Source organism: Carassius auratus, chromosome 3 (genome assembly GCF_003368295.1).
Source record: "Carassius auratus strain Wakin chromosome 3, ASM336829v1, whole genome shotgun sequence".
NCBI lineage: Eukaryota > Metazoa > Chordata > Actinopteri > Cypriniformes > Cyprinidae > Carassius > Carassius auratus.
Genome location: NC_039245.1, coordinates 8,339,608 through 8,359,037, shown reverse-complemented (window position 1 = coordinate 8,359,037; position 19,430 = coordinate 8,339,608). Strand labels below are relative to the sequence as shown.

Here is a 19,430-nt window from a genome sequence, read left to right as displayed (position 1 = left end):
AATGTTACAAAAGATTACTTTTTTTGTTTTCTACACTTTTACACAAAATATTTAGCACAACTCTTCTCAACATTGATAATAATAAGAAATGTTCCATGCGCAGCAAATCAGCATATTGATTCCTGAAAGATAATGTGACAATCAAGACTGATGCTGAAAATTCAGCTTTGACATCATTGGAATTAAGTACATTTTATAATGAAAAAAGTTATTTTAAATTGCATCATTACACTTGTTTTCTACTCCATTTTCCATCAGAAGAGACTGAAAATACAACAAAAGTGTTTAAAATTAAAAAAGTTAATTGTAAATTTCATTTTTGTTACCATAGTTTTGATCATATAAATGCAACCTTGGTGAGCATAAGATACTTTTTCTTTTTGAAAATATTGTTCCCAAATTGTAGCTGAGCATTACACCCACACACACCAATATTTTTTTACAGCTCCATATATTTGCACCAGCATGTGGCCTCAGGACATGCACAGAGTGAAACATGAACAGCAAAAATAAAATGTCTCTATGTATAATAGTGCGTATATGCTTACTGAAAGTTTTTTTTTCAAGATGATTAATAAGAACAAGACTCACAGTAATAAGTTTTCCTTTTAATACTGCTAGCGTTCGCATTAGATTAGTGATGGTGCATAAAATAGTGCCCTGATCCAATGTAATTTACTCACACAAACATTGTGCTTATTTGCATACATTTTCTTTGGTTAGACTGACATCTTAAAACACAACAGAAATACAAAAGAAGAGACCGAATGGGTCCCATGGCTATCACTTTAAAGTGGTGTTGATTAGTACTGCCTCTGTGAATCTAAAATTACCTAACGTGACACAGGTGACATCTAACAAGAAGACCAAAACGGTTGAAATATAGCATATCATCATACAGTATCTACTGACACTTTTCAGCTGTAGATGAACATCATAACCATCTGGCTCCTTTTACACAGCCATCAGATATTACGTAATTCTTGTCAGAAGAAATATGTCATTGATAAAATGGAAATAATCTTTGGTGTGAGACATTGTCATTAAAATACTTTGTAGGTTCATGCAAGCATCAAGACAATGCAGTTCATTTTCTCTCTATATATTAGAGGATCTTGATACCTTATCATATTATAACGTATGCAATTCTCTGTATATTTTGACTTAAAGCTACAATGTGACACGCAATAAAACAGAATATTACAATGTTCTCAAGTAAGATCGTAGTGAAAGAAGCATTTTGTCGTCCTGATCCAAGCTTAATTCAACTCTAAAGCCGTACCTGTGTACCATCTGTCATCTGTTCAGAGAAAACAAAGCAATCATCAATAAAAATGGCTGTGAAGCAGGCTTAAACCTGGGCGCCTGTAGGCATTTCTGTATCCCCGAGCTGGAGCTTGATGCTGTCCTGAGGTTTTACACCACCTCCACGTAGTTAGCAGGGTAAAGGCCCTCTTTCCCTCCGTCCATCATACCTCTGCACCAACCCTGATCATCCTCATCCTCGATCTTCAGAAACTCCTCACCTGAACACACACACAGATATAAAGCATCAGGGGTATATAAATTATGTCCATAATACTTCTCTGTATAGTTATTGTACATATAGTAGACCTTGTATATTGTGTACTTACTGCTTATTGCTTATTAGATGCTAACTGCATTTGGTTGCCTTGTTCCTTACATGTGCAGTGACAATAAAGTTGAATCTAATCTAATCTAATTTAATAAACAAGGGCAGCTGACCTGCTTTGAAGGACAGTTCATCTGTCTCCTGTCCAGCATAGTCATAAAGAGCTCGGACTCTCACTCCTCCAATCATTACACTGAGACAAAGAGGGAAAACAGACAGTCAGTAAAATTAACCCCATTTAAAAAATGTTCCTTAGCAACTGTCACGATCCACTAAGCCTTTGCTGTTTTCTAATGCAAATCTTGTATGTGCGGATAGTTTTGATCAAAACTTTTTGTTACCTTTTGTTAAATAGTTATGGAAGCACATTTCTGCCACATAAGAATAAAAAAAAAAAAAAAAATGTAAATCAAAAGAGAGAGATAAAAGGTCAAAACAATGACAAGCTTGAGATAAAAAGTCCAAATTATGAGATTAAAAGTCATAATTATAAACAAATCTTCTAATAATTGTGACTGTTCATCTAATAATTTCCAGTAAAATTATTTTCCAGTAAAATTATTTTCCATGTAAAATTTTGAGTTTTTACTCATAATTATAATTTAGTATTTCAACTTGCTTGTCATTATTACATGACTTTTTACATCGTATTTCTGATTAACCAAAGCTTTTTTTTCTTTTCTTGGCCTTCCACTGTTATACATCAAAGAAACTTAACTCCTTATTTGTTTATTTCTTAAATATAAACCTTTTAGGAACCATATAACTTACAAAACTAATCTGTGAAACACTAGACCAAAAGAAGGAGAGTAAAGGAAGTTAATGAAGACAATTTTAGGGTCAATTTTTTCCACATTTGACTAAAAAGGATATCAAATACTATACTTTAACATTTGGGACTATTACTTTCCTTGGAAAGGGTTTAAACAGAATTAATCCAAAAATACTGTAACATGTTGTTGCCAGAGCACATATAATACACAGAGAAAATAAAAGCTGAGTAATTCATAAAGTCATGAAATATGTGGACTATGATATGTCACCTGTTATTCTCAAATCATACAGAAGCATGCAGAACACAGAGCATTAGTAAGAATTTGGTCCAATGATAAAAATGTTATTAACTTAACATTTATTACATTTAACATTTATAACATTTATTTATGTACTGATTCAGTTTATTGTACTGTATTTTTGATAGCAATTAAATGATTCACAGAACCATAATACTGTGTTGTAGAAATGTTATCACTTGTAATGTCTTTTAAATATTAAAAAAAATATATATATATCTTTCAAGTTGACTGTGATCAACATTTGCCTCAATTCTGATTCACTGTCTTCACAGTCTTACTCACTATACTGCATAAATTATTGATTTTTGCAAAGAAAAACAGCAAGAATGTTTTGCAATGTCACAATAAATTCTAGTATTGAATATAATATTCAGTCAGTGTTCCTTGTCAAGTTTCTCTGAGCAATAGTATCCAAGTTTGGACTGAGTTTGCAATGGGTCAATACACAGCAGCAAGCAATGACAAGGCCTGAAGTTCAAAAAGGCTTAGTTTGGTTTGTAGTGAATAACAGTCAGGCAGCCACGCGCTATAAAGCCCCACAGCAAACATGACTGTAGTAAACTGACCTTCTCTCCATCACTACTGCTTTCTGCTCCACCTCCTTCCTTCCCTTTTTATGCTTCTTGTCTGGAGTCCACTCCTGAAATAGAAAGAGAGCGAGAGACAGAATGAGTGAAGGAGTAAATGTGGGTTTTGGCACAACAGACTACAGTCTATTTGAAGACGTGCCTCTGTGAGATACAGAAATATCACAGATAACAACAAAGATGTCACTCTAACACCCTCAAGAATGCATTAACCTCAAAACTTTAGTTTAAAACAAATCTTAAATCTTAAAGTGTTACAGTTTGTTTTTGCTACGGACAATGTGAATGTGGTTTACTGCACATTTCTCATTGTGAATAATCCACCTTATTTTTTAAGTGTGATCATTCATAACTTTAATGTGCAAGGCTTCCAGTTATTGTTGTTTTAAGTGCTGCTGCTTAATATTGCAAACTAATATTTGTTACCATAATATTTGAATGTATTATTGTTACTTAATTACTTATTCTACTTTACTTTGAGCAGATAAAGAATCTGAAGTCTTGCACATTCACAGAAAATAGTTTACTCATGTATCTCTACATAAGGTGGCTAAAACAGGAGAAAAGTCTCATAGCCTTGAGTGAACGAGGATCCAGAATATCAGAGATACGTGAGCTCGGGCTCTTTTAAAACAGGCCATTATGCCACCATCTAGAAACCACCCAGAACACCTTAACAACTGCATAGCAATACCATGGCATCCACCCACAACACCCTCATGGCAGTGAGATGTGCACAAGCAATCACCACTCAGATTTTCTTAAGAAAATGTCAAAATTATGTTTTAGCTAATGTTTGTCAATGTAAATGCATTTGCAATATTAACTGTATGTATCTACCTGAAACTGAGGCCAGTCAGTGGGCATTCCTGGCCCGTGTGTATTCTTCCACCAGCGCAAATCTTCCTGCTCGCTGATGGACATGAGAGTATTATGGAGCTCATTGTACACAGCTTTTACACTAACAGAAAGAGAGAGAGAGAGAGAAAGATCTTGTATCATTTACTCATTGTGAGCAATAATGAAATAGACAGAAACTGAGATTTGACCAGCATAACCCTTCTCACACACCTCTCGTTGTTGGTGACATCCAAGTGTCTGTGGATGGACAGGAAAGCCTGTTTGAGGAAGCTTATCCTCTTCCTCTCCTCCTCTTGTGACTGGTCAAAGATAGACTCCATTTCCTCCATGTAGCGTGGAGCATAACGTGTCACTTCCTCAAGAACCTTCTCATAGCGGGCTCGCACCTGCAAACAAGAATTTGCAGCCAGTTAGTCAGATGTGTTGTGTTTATGTGCCACTTCAGAATGAACTGGATGTTGAATGCAACTTCAAAACCACTTTACAATAAGGTTCTGTTTGTTAATGTTAGTTAATGTACTAACTAACATGAACAATGCATTTATTACAGTATTCATTCATTTTTGTTAATGTTAGTTTATGAAAATACAGTCGTTCTTTGTTAGTTCAAGTTAATTCACAGCGTATTAACTAATGTTAATAACTTTTGATCTTAATAATACATTAATAAATGTTGAAATTAATATTAGGTTAATAAATGCTGTAGAAGTATTGTTCATTCTTAGTTCATGTTAACTAATGTAGTTAACTTGTGTTAACTAATGAACCTTATTGTAAAGTGTTACCCAATTTCGACAGAGATGTATAAAGTACTAGAGAACCATACTTGAGTAAAAGTACAAGTGCTCTATCAAAAAAGTGACTTGAGTAGAAGTAGAAGTGCTCTTTAAGCACCACACTTAAGTAGAAGTACTAAAGTATTCAACATTTTTTGTACTTAAGTATTGCAAGTAGTCTATTTTAAAATTTACTACTCAAGTACTGAAAGTAAAAGTAGAAGTATTGTGTTATGTAGCTATTAAAGAAAGTAGTCAAAAGTTTGAACATATTGTTTTTACTATTTCAAATGATTAACCTAAAGGACAATCATAATTCCTTTGACTGTAACTTCTTGTAAACAAAAAAAACGGTTACTAGGGTTAGTTAGCCCAATTTGCAAAATGATGTCATTAATAACTTACCCTCATGTTGTTTCAAACCCGTAAGACATCAGAGGGTCATTTAGAATTTTTTGAAGCATCGAAAATACATTTTGCTCCAAAAATAGCAAAAACTACGACTTTATTCAGCATTGTCTTCTTTTCCGTGTCTGTTGTAAGACAGTTAAAAACAAAGCAGTTTGTGATATCTGGTTCGCGAACGAATCATTCGATTTAACCGGATCTTTTTGAAACAGTCCACCAAATCGAACTGAATCGTTTTAAACAGTTCGCGTCTCCAATACGCATTAATCCACAGATGAATTAAGCTGTTAACTTGTTTAATGTGTCTGACACTCCCTCTGAGTTAAAACAGACCAATATCCCGGAGTAATTCATTGACTCAAACAGTAAACTGACTGAACTGATGTGAAGAGAGAACTGAAGATGAACAACGAGCCGAGCCAGATAATGACTCGTTCGTGAGTCAAGAACCGTTTCTGTCAGACGCGTCCGATTCGTGAACCGAGGAGCTGATGATACTGCGCATGTGTGATTTAGCGTGAAGCAAACCGACACACAGAGCGTCTGGAACCGAACTGATTCTTTTGGTGATTGATTCTGAACTGATTCCGTGTTAATGTTATGAGCCCATGTGCAGTCAACGCCAATGACGCCATTGCATCGAGCGCAAAAGAATCGGTGAACTGTTTTCTTCAACTGGTTTATTGAATCGAACTGTCAGAAAGAACTAACGTTACTGGTCATCCGAAAACCGATGCAACCGGTTCTTGACTCGTGAACGAGTCATTATCTGGCTCGGCTCGGTGTTCATCTCTCTCTTCACAGCAGTTCAGTCAGCACGCGCAGTCTCGCTTGATTCGCTCAATGATGTGGCAGCTTCATCAAACCTGCCATCTACAGTTCTGGCAGTGGTTTGTAATGGAATGATTCGTAACATTATTATAATTGTAACGAGTAACGATGCAGCACATAAAAAAAAATATCGGAGTAAAAGTATTAAACTCAGCGAAAATATGTACCGAAGTAAAAGTGGAAGTAGGAGAAAAAAATAATACTCTAGTAAAGTACAGATACCGCCTTTTAGTACTTAAGTACAGTAGTGAAGTAGTTCTACTTCGTTACTATACATCTCTGAATTTCGAAGCAGTTTTTTCGAAACAATAAAAAGGCATGGTTAACTTTTTATAAATAACTATACAATATATACAGTACAGTGTCCTGCACTAATATTGGAACCCTTGGTAAATATGAGCAAAGGTGGGTGTGAAAATAAATCTTCATCGTTTATCTTTTTGATTTATTTATTTAATAATTTTTTTGAAAGTGGGGGAAACTCATTATGAAATAAATAAATTTGGGTTAAAAGTCTGACTCTTGACTCATCCAAAAACAAACTCCAGTATATTCAATTTTAGACACGACTGGTCAAATGAAACTAAAAAAAGAGCTTTTTGGCAGCAAACCACCAAATGGGTTTTGTGCAAACATGGATTAAAAGTATCCCATGCCCACAGTTAAATATACTGCTGGATCTTTAATGTTGTGGGCCGGAGGTCCTTGTTCAGATACATGGCATCCTGGATTCTATCAAATACTAACAGATGTTAGAAATCTTAAAAAAGTCTGTGGATCGATCTTACTTCAGGACAATGATCCAAAACAAACATCAAAATTAACACAAACATGTGACACTGAGCACAAAATGAGGCATCTGCCATAGCCGTCCCTGTCCTTTGACTTGAATCCTATAGAAAAGGAGTAGGGTGGACTGAAGAGAAGAAGCACCAACATACAGCTGTGATTCTGAAGGATCTGGAGAGATTCTGGATGAAGGAATGCTCTCTGATCTCTTGTCTGGTGTTCTCCAAACTCTTCAGGTATTATAGGTGAAGACTCAGAGCTGTTATCTTGCAAAATGCAATAATTGGGTGCAAATAATTGTGGCCAACATGAACTAGAAAAAAATATTTATTTCATAATGAGTTTTCCCTCCTCTTGCAATTGTTTGACTTCAATGAAAAGTTTGAATTTTAAATTAAATGAAAGATCAAAAAGATAAATGATGAAGATTTATTTTCACAGACACCTTTGCTCATATTTACCAAGTGTGCCAATATAAGTGGAGGGCACTGTATATTTATATAATAAATGAATAAAAATGCTGTTATTTACAACATACTATTCATAAAAAAAAAAAAATCTTGAAAAAAATTAATAAATAATTTAAGCAGCAATGTTTTCAACATTGATAATAATCGATCCAAATCAGCATGGAATAAATCACGTTTTAAAATACATTTAAATAGAAAACATTTATTTTAAGCTCTAACAATATTCTACAATATAAACGTTTTACTGTATTTTTAATAAAAAAAAAAATAAAAAAAAAAACAGATTGGATTTCAACTCGGGACCTCTTGAATGCCCATCAAAAATGTCACATATAAGACTAGATTTACATGCATAAGGGGTTACTCAATTGTTAAAACTGTTAAAATTGTTTTTTTTTTTTTTGGTTTGTTTTTTTGATTCTCCACATCCTCTATTTTCTGTTGAGATCTATCATTAAGTATGCAATATATCACATGATTTCACGGCATCATTAAGCAGCCTGTAAATGTAAACTGATTTTTATGCTTCCTTTTCATGAAACGGATGAAAAAAGACTATTTGAAACCCTCAGCTATTTTCTTTCTTTCTCTCTTTCTGTTTCTTTCTGACAGTCTCCCCCACACAGCACTCACCTTCTCTGTCTCCTGGTGAGCCAGTTCGGTCTCTTCCTGGATCTTCCTCTGTTTTTCAATGGCAATGTCAGGGTTGCCTTGGGCATGGGTCTCCCGCTCACGAGCCATGTGTTCCTTACGGCAAGCTTTGTGAAATGCAGACTTGGCCTTCTCTAGCTGCCACAAAAAAAAAAAACACACATCCAGGTCAGATTCATGTAGGACAGGTGTTAGTGATGCACACTCTGTACATTCATTTTCAAAAACTCAACAGTTCACTATTCAACAATTACCATATGTAAACCTTTATCTTGAGACATTTTTTGTCCCTATACTGTATACAGAGCAAATAAAATGAGTGAAATTTTAACCCCAGAACTACAATGCTTGCATTACCTTCTTCAGTCTCTTGGCCCAGGGCTTCTGAGCACGTGAGAAACCAGTTTCAAAGTCCTGGGACTCTTTGAAACCTCCAAATATCTTCTTATGGAAAGTGTCCTTCTGCCACGTCCGGATGCAATCTCCGTCCTCTGACACCAAAGCACGGCAGATGGAGGAGTGAAGGGAGGAGAAGCGGTCAGCAGAAGAGAGGAAGCACCTCCAAGCTTGTAATAGCGAGCCGTAGAGAGGACCTGGACAAACATATTCATGAGAGGACCATTTAAGGTCACAAAAAGCTTCTTCATTAGATACTAAACTAAAGATTTGGACCTCTCACATAAAACGCAGGTCATAGTTCCTATACTAAATGATATGTGCGGCTCTTAACAAAAGACTTTGTCTCTTATGTTATCTTCAAAATACTACTCATACTAATCTTTTTCAATATGCAGTACAATCAGTATGCTAAATTTATTTTTATTTAAAACCAACATTTGCTAAAATGTGGGAAATATCCCACAATGCAATGCAAATTCTCCTTCTCATTATTTATTTATTATTTGATAATTCTGTCAAAACTAAACCCATTCTAAGACTAAATTTGGTGAAATAAAAATTAATAATAATATTTTTTACTCCTGAGATGAGCTTGAACTAAACAACATAATGAAGGGCCATGACAACATTAGAGCATGTGCAAAGTAATCATATTAACGCTGAACATGATGAATTAAAATAGTGAGGTCATGTCACAATCATTTAGCATACTAGCATTACTGTCATGTTGTAAAGTTAACATAACATAAAAAATGTATCATTATTTACTATTATGCATACTTTTTAAATAACATGCAATATACAGTATATCACAGTATAAAATAAGAAATATGCTAGTATTGTGTTCAAAACATTTAACATTTGATTGAAAATTCAAAATAACAATTTTATATTGTTTTATTTTAATATATTTTTTTAATCATAACAAAGTAATCAGGAAACTAATCATTAATTGTTCCTCAACGTGTAGAATTAAATAACAGTCAGGTCATGTTAAAATCATTTGGCATTTAATTAGAACTGTTGTAAAGTTATAAGAAAACAACATAAGTAAATGTGGCATAAATAATTTACAGTCATTTACCCTTATGAATGCTTTTTTTCCCTATAACAAGCAATATACATTTATTTCATAATGCGATATAATATAATATTGGTCTATATATTGGATAGGATTTCAAAGCAGGTATTCTTGAATGCCAATCAAAAATGTCACCTTACATGTATTAGGGATTACTAAATTGTTAAAAAACAAGTACAGTCATCTGTTTTTTTTTTTTGTTTTTTTTTTATTCTATTGATTGATTATAATACCTTATACAGTACATACTGCACAGTATGTTTTCATTCCAGAACCTCTTGAACAAAAAAATGCAGTACTCACTTGCATCCACTAGGGGTTTCCACTTGGTACTCCATTCACTAAGTTGCTGCGCGTACTGTCTCTCGACCCTGGCCCTCTCTTGGAAACATGCCACTATATCATTACACGCCTGGAAGGCATCTTCGGTCCTCTTCACAGTCCGGTGGTAATTCCCTGGCTGAGACACAGACAGATAGAGCATGGATGAAACAATAAGGTTAATTGTAAAATATAGAGGGAAAAGAAAATGAAAGAATAGCCCTTGGCGCTAAAGGTTTGGAGTCTGTTTAAGAGGTCAAGAGTGAGGTATTTACTGTATGACACATGGAAGATGTCCCTGTCTCCTCTGAGGGACTGGCCTCATTTCTTTTCCAGCAGGGTCATTGAGTTTGTTTGCTATGGATTGGACTAGTTAGCAGCATCGGCTAAGGTTTGTTTCTAATATAAACATCCAAAGACAACAAGTGGTGTGGAAAACCAGAACACAATTCAAAGATTACAACACCCCCCCCCCCCCCCCCCCCAACCAAACATCTGCGACTAGATGAGTTGCCTACCAGCGAGTCAAGGGAATTCAGGCCACAGTAAGTGAGGCATCACATGGACAGCACAGTGAAAGAGGTTGATTAACTGTATTAACTCCATCAATTATAATACATGAAGGAGGAGGGCAAACATAATGACATTTCCAGAATGGGCGTTGTGTTTGATAATGTGGAGTGTGTTCTTCCATTTTATTAGCAGCTCCCCCACAATTTTAACAATTCATCTCTCTCCTCTACATCTTCCTTCTTTGTTATTCTTTGTTGGCTTTTCCTCCTTCTCTCTCTCTTAGCTGTGGTTTGCACCACATATTTTCCCCAGTCTGAGAAAAAGTAAAAACAGCTGAGGAATCTCAACTCCGGCCAAGAGCGGTGCAGAGCAGCACCTGCCAACCAATCAGAGAATCACAGAAATCAAACAAATAACACAATCCCTGTCAAACGGAATATAACATTCAGCTGGACTCAAAGCTGTACAATATTTAAACAGAATTGTTTTACTGATCAAACAAGCCTATTTAAACCAACCCCATTCAACTCTGGCTGAAACTTTTTGCCATTTCACCCCTGCAATCTACAGCCAGTGCTGTGGTTGACCAATCACAGCGTCTAGGATGAACACAAAAACCCTACAGCGCTCAGTTCTGGTCAGCGGCCAGCCAATTAAAAGGTAGGACATGCAACAAAACCCTTGCAGGCTATAGCAGGGTGGTTGTTGTAAACTGACAGAACACTGTTGGTCAGAGCATTTCACCCAAAACCATAGCACTGGCCCAGCTCCAGACGGGATGGCAACTCAGCAAAAAGAGCTGAGGCTAAAAGAGAGCTGAGGAGAATCTTAAACGGCTTCATACGGCTCTCAAAGATCTCTAGATGTCATTGCTAAAATAACAACAAATCACCACAAAAAACTATAAATATTCATCAGCTAAAACTCACGGCTAAATAACAGCTTGTTATTCACTTTCTAACTAAATATAAGTTTGAACATGAACATGATTAATAGTGACTATATGTAATTAAATTATGTATACAGTATCATCACATAATTACCATTATTAATATCAAAAGGACTTTTTAGGAATATTTTACCAATTTCACTAATATAAAACAGAAAACTAAATGTTAAAAAGATGACACATGAGCAAATACACCTCACTTTTATCCATAGGGTGTTTTAAGGACTTTGAACATGCCAAATGTCGAAATACTACAGAATTGCTACAGTCTAAAAAATACTGTGAGTATTATTTTCAAACATTTCCAAAGGTATTAAAAGGCAAGGTTCTGCATGATTCCCACCAGCACTGGAGGGCGGAAAAGCAAACCAATTAGGGAGCTGAGAGACAAAAGCTTAGCTAATTAAAATGGGTGGAGGCACAATGGAAGAAATTTACAGACTGAGATTGAAGGTTAAAGAACCATAAAACATGCTGCAGTAGTCTCAAAGAAGTAAAATAGACTTGACTTGAATATTCATCTTCATTTGGTTAATGTAGGGTTTTCAGAAGCTTTTGTGAAGCTTTCCACTTAATGTCCAAACAAATCTTGTCATCTGTTGTTGCTCCAAGTGTTTAGGTGTTAAAACCAAGTCAAGCTACATCGCCCACGTGCATGTCTGCTAACACATACATAACAAAGCAGAAGCAGATGGTATTTTCTAGAGGTCCGTCACCCTGTCTGAGTCATTGCTGTCCTTCCTCCCCCTCTCACTTACCATCCAGAAGCTCTGATTGTTGGCATCCTCAGGGCCTGTCTCTGCCGAAAGCGTTGACATGATGGAGTCTGGAATAGAGACATGATAAACAACATTTTAAGACATTAAAAGTTTACTCTTTTACCTCATTAAAAACAGTTTTACAGAAAAAGTAGTTAATAGTACCTTTGAACAATGTTTAAAATCAACTATATTCACATGAGATGAAGACTGTGTTTTTTCTACATAGGACGGGTTGCCTCGTCGTGGAAGCTGTTAAATGCTGCTCACTTCAGCTCAGTAAGCCCCTGTTATTGAATACTTTCATTTGTGTAATACATTTATCCTTGTTGATGTCACAGGTCAGGGGGGCCAAGCTGGACTGCGCCCTCCCCTAAACCAGGACCCCCTCGAGGAGCGTATCAGAGGGAAGAGTCGGAGACAGAGAATAAATTTAACAAGTTTTATTTTGAAGTAAAAACAAATTGGGAATCCTAAACTAAAATCTTCTTTGCTACCCTCAGGGCTTGAAGGTAAACAATGCAGCGACCGGGGACTCTCCCGCCCTCTTCCTCTGTGCGGGCCCCGCAATAGATGGACAGATGGGTGGTCAAGTAGGTATTTCACCGGTGGGAATGCAATCGGCAAGCCCGCAGTCTGGTAAGTCTCCTCTGGTAATTAAATACTTCCAAACTCCCTTCCCTTCTTCACAGATGCAGAATTTGGGACGGATGGATATCGGTCAGGTCCGTACACGGCAGATACACAGCCTTGAGGTGGGGATGTGTTTGGCAAGTGAGGGGTCCGGTAAGTCTCCTCCGGTAAGTATGTAATTCCAGCCTTCCTTCCTTCTTCCACAGGTACGGAATTTGAGGCGAATGATATCAGTCAAGTACGTATACGGCAGGTGCACGGTCTTACAGTAAGGTGGCTTCTCCTGACACCGTCAGAGTGGATATTCCAGACAAAGCGTGCCCCTCTCACGTTCGTGACAAAGGACAGTCACCTCTCTCAGCACAGGTGGGCCACAAGGATGCAACAAACTCTAAGTCAACAGGCTGTGCAGGGTTTCTACTGAAACAGACAGAATGGATGCTTCAAACAAAAGTATACAGTTCACATGCGTTGGAAGGAACGAACACTTCTCACAATACGGATGAATAGCAGGGATACAGCAGACTCGAAGTCAACAGGCTGGATGGGGCTTCCTCATACAGATAAGTAGCAGGGATACAGCAGGCTCGAAGTCAACAGGCTGAATGGGGCTTCTTCTGAGACAGACAGAATGGATGTTTCAGGCAAGTATACAGTTCACATGCATTGGAAGGAGCGAACACTTCTCACCATACAGTTGAATGGCAGGGATACAGCAGACTCGAAGTCAACAGGCTGAATGGGGCTTCTTCTGAGACAGACAGAATGGATGTTTCAGGCAAGTATACAGTTCACATGCATTGGAAGGAACGAATACTTCTCTCCATACAGTTGAATGGCAGGGATACAGCAGACTCGAAGTCAACAGGCTGAATATGGGCTTCTTCTGAGACAGACAGAACGGATGTTTCAGGCAAGTATACAGCTCACATGCATTGGAAGGAACGAACACTTCTCACAATACAGACGAATAGCAGGGATACAGCAGACTCGAAGTCAACAGGCTGAATGGGGCTTCTTCTGAGACGGACAGAATGGATGTTTCAGGCAAGTATACAGTTCACATGCAGTGGAAGGAACGAACACTTCTCACCATACAGTTGAATGGCAGGGATACAGCAGACTCGAAGTCAACAGGCTGAATATGGGCTTCTTCTGAGACAGACAGAATGGATGTTTCAAGCAAGTATACAGTTCACATGTATTGGAAGGAGCGAACACTTCTCACCATACAGTTGAATGGCAGGGATACAGCAGACTCGAAGTCAACAGGCTGAATGGGGCTTCTTCTGAGACAGACAGAATGGATGTTTCAGGCAAGTATACAATTCACATGTATTGGAAGGAGCGAACACCTCTCACCATACAGTTGAATGGCAGGGATACAGCAGACTCGAAGTCAACAGGTTGCACAGAGCTTTTCTGAGGCAGATAGTAAATATTTCAACAGGGCATCTCTTCTCCTATTAGCACAACAGAGGGGTTAATTCACATCCCAGATGATAAATCCTCAACATCCAGACAGTTGGAACAAATCAGTGTCGCAGGACTCTTACTATTGACAGTCAGCCCTCATGACACATAGAGAGTGCATGGCAAACAGGAATGTAGCTTACACACACACACGACAATTCCACTTCAAACATATATTGTGGGGGGAAACATCAATTTTAGCCACTGCAAACTCACTTCACGACGTGCAAATTAAAGCCAGCACTCACATTCGGGTTTCTGTCCGAAGGGAAGGGGGAGGGCGCAATCCTCACTGCCACTGAGGATGTTCTGAGATGTTTTTCTTCACAGTCACCGGCAGAGTTCACATCACCATTTATAGAGGAGGGAGAGGTAAGAGATCGGTAATGAATCAATACAATCCACTCAATGATATTTATGATCGTGATCCAAACACTCCAAACCACATCCAATTCAGTGTCAAACGTGTGCAATTACAAGACTCAGTTCTCAGTTACTCAGCTCCTCTCCAATGCAAACAGGGTAATTCGCTCTCCTGCTGTTGTTCTCGAATCCCTCATCAAGCAACACTGTCCTCTTCATTCACCCGTCCTCCAGTAACTATTACCACCCAATAAAACGACCTTTCACAAGGGAGAAAAACCACACGCACCACCTCTCTCTCTTGCTTTTTATCCTCTCCACTGTTGATGAGGCCTCACGCAAACTCTGAGTAAATCCCCCACACCTGTTGCCAATCCATCATTTGGGGTTGTCACAGCAACAAACGCACACACAGGCCTGGGAACAGGGTTACACTCAAAGCGTTCCCCCGGGAACACTGCTTCAGCGGGAATAAGTTCCACATGCCATTTGTCACACTGTGACATTGACTTGCTGATATCACATTTTTACATTGGCATCATAACCAAAAAAACATTTGTGCATCCATGCCTCTATGTGTCAGTGTAAGTCCAAAATGCCTGGTGTATCAAATAGCACAACAAACAAAAACAGTTACTAATACATCTTTAAAACAAAATTACTAGTATTTTTTTTCTTACTTTTGCTGTGAGAAATACAGGTCAGTAGTTGGGCTAGTACTCTCCATTTGACATGCCAGAGGGACAAATGATTGCAATTTATTTTTTAATTTTCTAGCTTGTCTTAAAGCTGCAGTAGGTAACTTTTGTAAAAATATATTTTTTACATATTTGTTAAACATGTCATTATGTCCTGACAGTAGAATAGAAATCAAGCTCCTCTGGCTCCTCCCAGTGGTCCTATTGCCATTTGCAGAAAATACATTGCTCCCGTTAAGAAACTTTGTTTGTGTTCAAAATGTAGAAAAATTTATATAATAAGCGAGTACACCATGAATCCATTTTCCAAACCGTGTTTTAAGCTTGTCCTGAATCACTAGGGTACACCTATAATAAGTGTTTATATTCAGACTATTTTAGATTGCTTCAGGGGTACCGTGGTGGAGTAACCCAGTACCTTTGTGATTCTTCATAGACATAAACAGAGAGAAGTAGTTCCGGCTACAATGTTCTTCCGCAAGACGCAAGCAGTTCTGTTTATTAACCGCTAGAGCGTCAAAAGTTACCTACTGCAGCTTTAACAGGGAGACAATAGTCAGAAATGTGTGACAGAGCTGAATCACATAATGTGCCTAATAGCATGCTGGGAGGGCCTTGTGTTTTACAAGCTTTCTTCTATTTAAACTACAGTTTACGAACTGCGTCGGGAAGTGCATGGCTCCAGCTAACAAGTTTTATGCTCTTGAAGTCTAGTTCTTGAAGAAAGGAGGGTAGTTACATTCAAGGCTGTTTACAGAGGATAAAAGAGCTTTCTGGATGAAAAATGTGTCACTGACTAGTTAAAGTGTAAAAAGTGAAATGTCTCGGAGCAGATGTAAGTGTTGAAGAGGGTTGTAGTCAGACAGATAGTGCCTAATACTCTCTCTTAATACTCTTCACTGCTATCTGCCTCGAACCAGAGCTCTGGGCTTTGACATTTGAGCCATCCCAAAATAAACACAAACACATACACATACTCTCTCACACACACACACACACATAAATAAACTTCTCTTCTGAAACCACATGTTCCTGAGCTCTTTGCTTGAAAATACAAGCACATTTGGCCCACACAAGAACATGTTTGAGCTGCCCTGAACACACACATGCCAGAAACACATGCATTTGACAGCTCAACTTTTTTCTGTAAATGCAATAAACCACATTTTGTCACAAGACATGGAGAGAGAACAAGATGACAGAAGGGAAGTGCATGAACAAGCTGTTATTTGTCTTTTCTACTCCCTGGGCCACAGTGCATTATCCCACACTGTCTCTTCCTATCACTTTTTCCCACTGCAGGGGTCATGGGTAAAGTAAATCACTTTATATTTGAACTTTAACCTCACTTCCTGTCCCCCCTCTGTTCCTCTCCCTCCAGAAAGTCTTGTGCTCTCAGAGAATATGAGCAGGGACAAGCTTAAAGGGAAATTTCACCAAAAATGTTAAATTCCGTCTTTAATTTCTTATCCTTTTGTTATTATAAAAATTTCAAGCTTCCAAAAGGAGGCAAAAGCACCATAATAAAAAAAAAAAACTTCTGATTAAATTGTTCATAAATTTGACTGATACAGCTCTGAAAATTGAGATGTAATGGAAATAATAACAGATCTTTACTTCCATATTGTGAAATGTAGTGAAAATGAAACTGATTATGAAAAAGGAAGAATTTTTCTTTTTCTTTTTTTTTTTTTTTTTTTTTTTTATAGAGGCAGATGTAAATGCAGGTTTTTAGTCACCTGTAAGAAAAAGAAGGGTTTTATGAATACTCAGTAACTGGAGAAATCCGACATATGTCACCAGAAAGATTCAGATATGACATTGTAAAAATGATCAAATAAATTAATGATAAAAATTAAACATCCATTGATAAATCTTTCAGTATGATGCATTTAGAAAATAGATAGGGTGAATAGTCAATGGGAAGATTTTCAGTGAATAAATATTACAATTTGATTCTGTTTTTCAATCAAAACATATTCAGAAAATGTGTAGAAAATACATTGCACAAGGCAATTTTCTATACTTTTATGATGCTCTTTTACATCAATTTAGAAGGTTACACAATTTTGTCTACATCCACAAAAGCATGGGGGGATACATGATACCTTCATCAAAAGTTCTCCTTTTTTGTTCCAAAGAACACAGAAAGCTATGTGAGTTTAAAGCAACATGAGGGTGACTATGTGATAACAGTGTTTTCATTTTCCTCCCAATGTTGCCTGTTTGCATTCAGCCTTTTTTGTGAAGTTAACCTATAACAGTCTCCAGAAGGGTTTAACCTTCATAACCCATGTCTGTGGGTCACACAAATGTATGTACAATTAAATAAAAGGATGAATGCATCTGCTTGACTGAATTAAATGATCACTATCTTTGGATAAAAGTAAGAAAAAACTATCTAGAACAGCAGGTTATAAAGAACTGGATGTTGTAGAAGACATTCAAAACGGAGATCAAAAACTATTTGAAAGTTTTGAAAGGTCCTGTAACTGGAGAGGAGGGAATGACCTATTTGTCTGAAAATATCATCATGACGTTGCTATGAATCTCGCTCTTCTCTCATTTTCTCTTTTCTCCCCCTTTTCAAACCCCTGTACCCCTCACCCACCCTGGCTCTCTTTTCTCTCCTCCCCCTGTCCCCGTTTTGAGTGTCACTCAACACACACCCACACACCGAAGAAATATATAGCAACTAATGAATGCATCAGACAGAAATAGTATATGAATTCTGCAGAACTCATCAATTCAGTGTGATCAAACTTGACACAAACAAAAAATAAATAATAGAAGGACAGAGAAAAAAGACACAACAGACTCACCTCTAACTTTTTCAGGAAAGTTTCCTTTTAGTTCACACTTTCCTTTTTCAGACGCAACAGATCAGCTCTTTTCTGCTGGCTTTTCCACTTGTAAGCCCACCATATGGTTATGGTGTGTTCTGGACACACTCTTTCTTCTCTTCTCTGTCTTTGACCCGCTGTCAGTGTTTATTGAGGTGGCTTCCTGTCACTTTCTTTCTCTTCTCTGCTCTCCTCCCTCTCTCTCTCTAGGTCCCCCTTCTTTCCGAAGCAGCTGCGGGCGAATAGACTTTTCACTCTGTGGATCATACTACATGGCAACACTCCTCCCTCTCCATGTCTCTCTCTCTTTCTCCTTCTCCCTCTCATTTAAACACAGAGTTGGTCCTCACAGTAAAGTGGTAATGAAATGGGTTCAGTCCAGACAATTAGTTTGGATGTGTTTCATTCGTGAATAACCCACATACCTGTTGCACACTTTTTTACTTGCCCACCTAAAGAGTTCATGCTAACAAAAATAAGGTTAAAATAAGGTCTTATTTCATTAACATTATGTAGTGCATTACTAACACGAAATAACAATATGCAATATATTTTACAGCCTTTATTAAGGTTTGTTACTGTTAATTAAATGTCCATGTTAGTTGACAGTGAATTAACTAATGTTAACAGATACAACTTTCAAGTTTAATAATGTATTTGTAAATGTTAAGATTAACAAGCTAAGATGAATAAATGCTGCCGAATGTTCATGTTAACCAATGCAGTTAACCAATGTTTACAAATGAAACCTTATTGTAAAGTGTTACAGATTTTATATTCTGTGAATTTTCGTCTTTTGTAACAACTACATTTATACTATCACAATTTATCTACCTTATAAGTGCTCAATCTCACAGTTCCCATGTTCTCCGGAGGTCCGCACAACAGCTGCCTGCATGGCACTGGCACATCCAGTGGCTCTTAGGAGGGGAGATGAGAGAAGACCCCCTGATTTGTTGAACAAAGGTCTGTGACTCAGTATTACAAATATGGCAGCTGTTGTACACACTGACAAGAGCCCATCCCAAATATGTCTGCATGCATGGTTCAGTTATATTTTTATAATCTCAGAATTAGTGATAGCATTTTGAGAATTAATATAATGAGCCCCCTAAGTTCATTCTCTGTGATATTCTTAAAAGCCAATGTGTGTCAGGGGTTAAATATCACACCTTTGCCCCTCTCCACAGAATCACATCATAATAACATTAACAACCTATCTATTTACAATATTTTACATATTTACTGTATTAAATTTAGCTGCTGGAAAGCAGCTTTTTAAAGCAATCTAAAAATTCATTATATGAATAAAATTAT

At 37.3% G+C, this 19,430-nt stretch overlaps 1 protein-coding gene across 3 annotated transcripts; it reads right to left on the bottom strand.

Annotated features, from left to right (window-relative positions):
* Positions 1-434: 434 nt before the first annotated feature.
* On the bottom strand, positions 435-18,345 carry LOC113046474 (protein kinase C and casein kinase substrate in neurons protein 3-like). 3 transcript variants are annotated; one of them, XM_026207329.1, is made up of 11 exons: positions 18,093-18,345; positions 14,458-14,531; positions 12,104-12,171; positions 9,866-10,022; positions 8,440-8,675; positions 8,065-8,220; positions 4,368-4,543; positions 4,137-4,257; positions 3,276-3,349; positions 1,747-1,826; positions 435-1,526 (listed from the first exon to the last, which is right to left on the bottom strand). In XM_026207329.1, the coding sequence occupies exons 3-11, from the start codon at positions 12,161-12,163 to the stop codon at positions 1,417-1,419; spliced, it is 1,170 nt and encodes a 389-aa protein (XP_026063114.1). In that variant the 5' UTR covers positions 12,164-12,171; positions 14,458-14,531; positions 18,093-18,345; the 3' UTR covers positions 435-1,416. The 3 variants fall into 3 exon arrangements, with proteins under 3 accessions (XP_026063114.1, XP_026063105.1, XP_026063109.1); XM_026207320.1 differs by lacking the exon at positions 14,458-14,531; XM_026207324.1 differs by lacking the exons at positions 14,458-14,531; positions 18,093-18,345 and adding an exon at positions 12,269-12,903.
* Between the last annotated feature and the right edge of the window lie 1,085 nt (positions 18,346-19,430).

Excerpts from the sequence above, each read along its gene's own strand:
- LOC113046474 (XM_026207329.1), bottom strand. The coding sequence starts at position 12,163 with ATGTCAACGCTTTCGGCAGAGACAGGCCCTGAGGATGCCAACAATCAG. Across the intron at positions 10,023-12,103 it reads ACAATCAGAGCTTCTGGATG|CCAGGGAATTACCACCGGAC; the intron begins GTAAGTGAGAGG and ends TCTGTGTCTCAG. Across the intron at positions 8,221-8,439 it reads GGGCCAAGAGACTGAAGAAG|CTAGAGAAGGCCAAGTCTGC; the intron begins GTAATGCAAGCA and ends TTTTTGTGGCAG.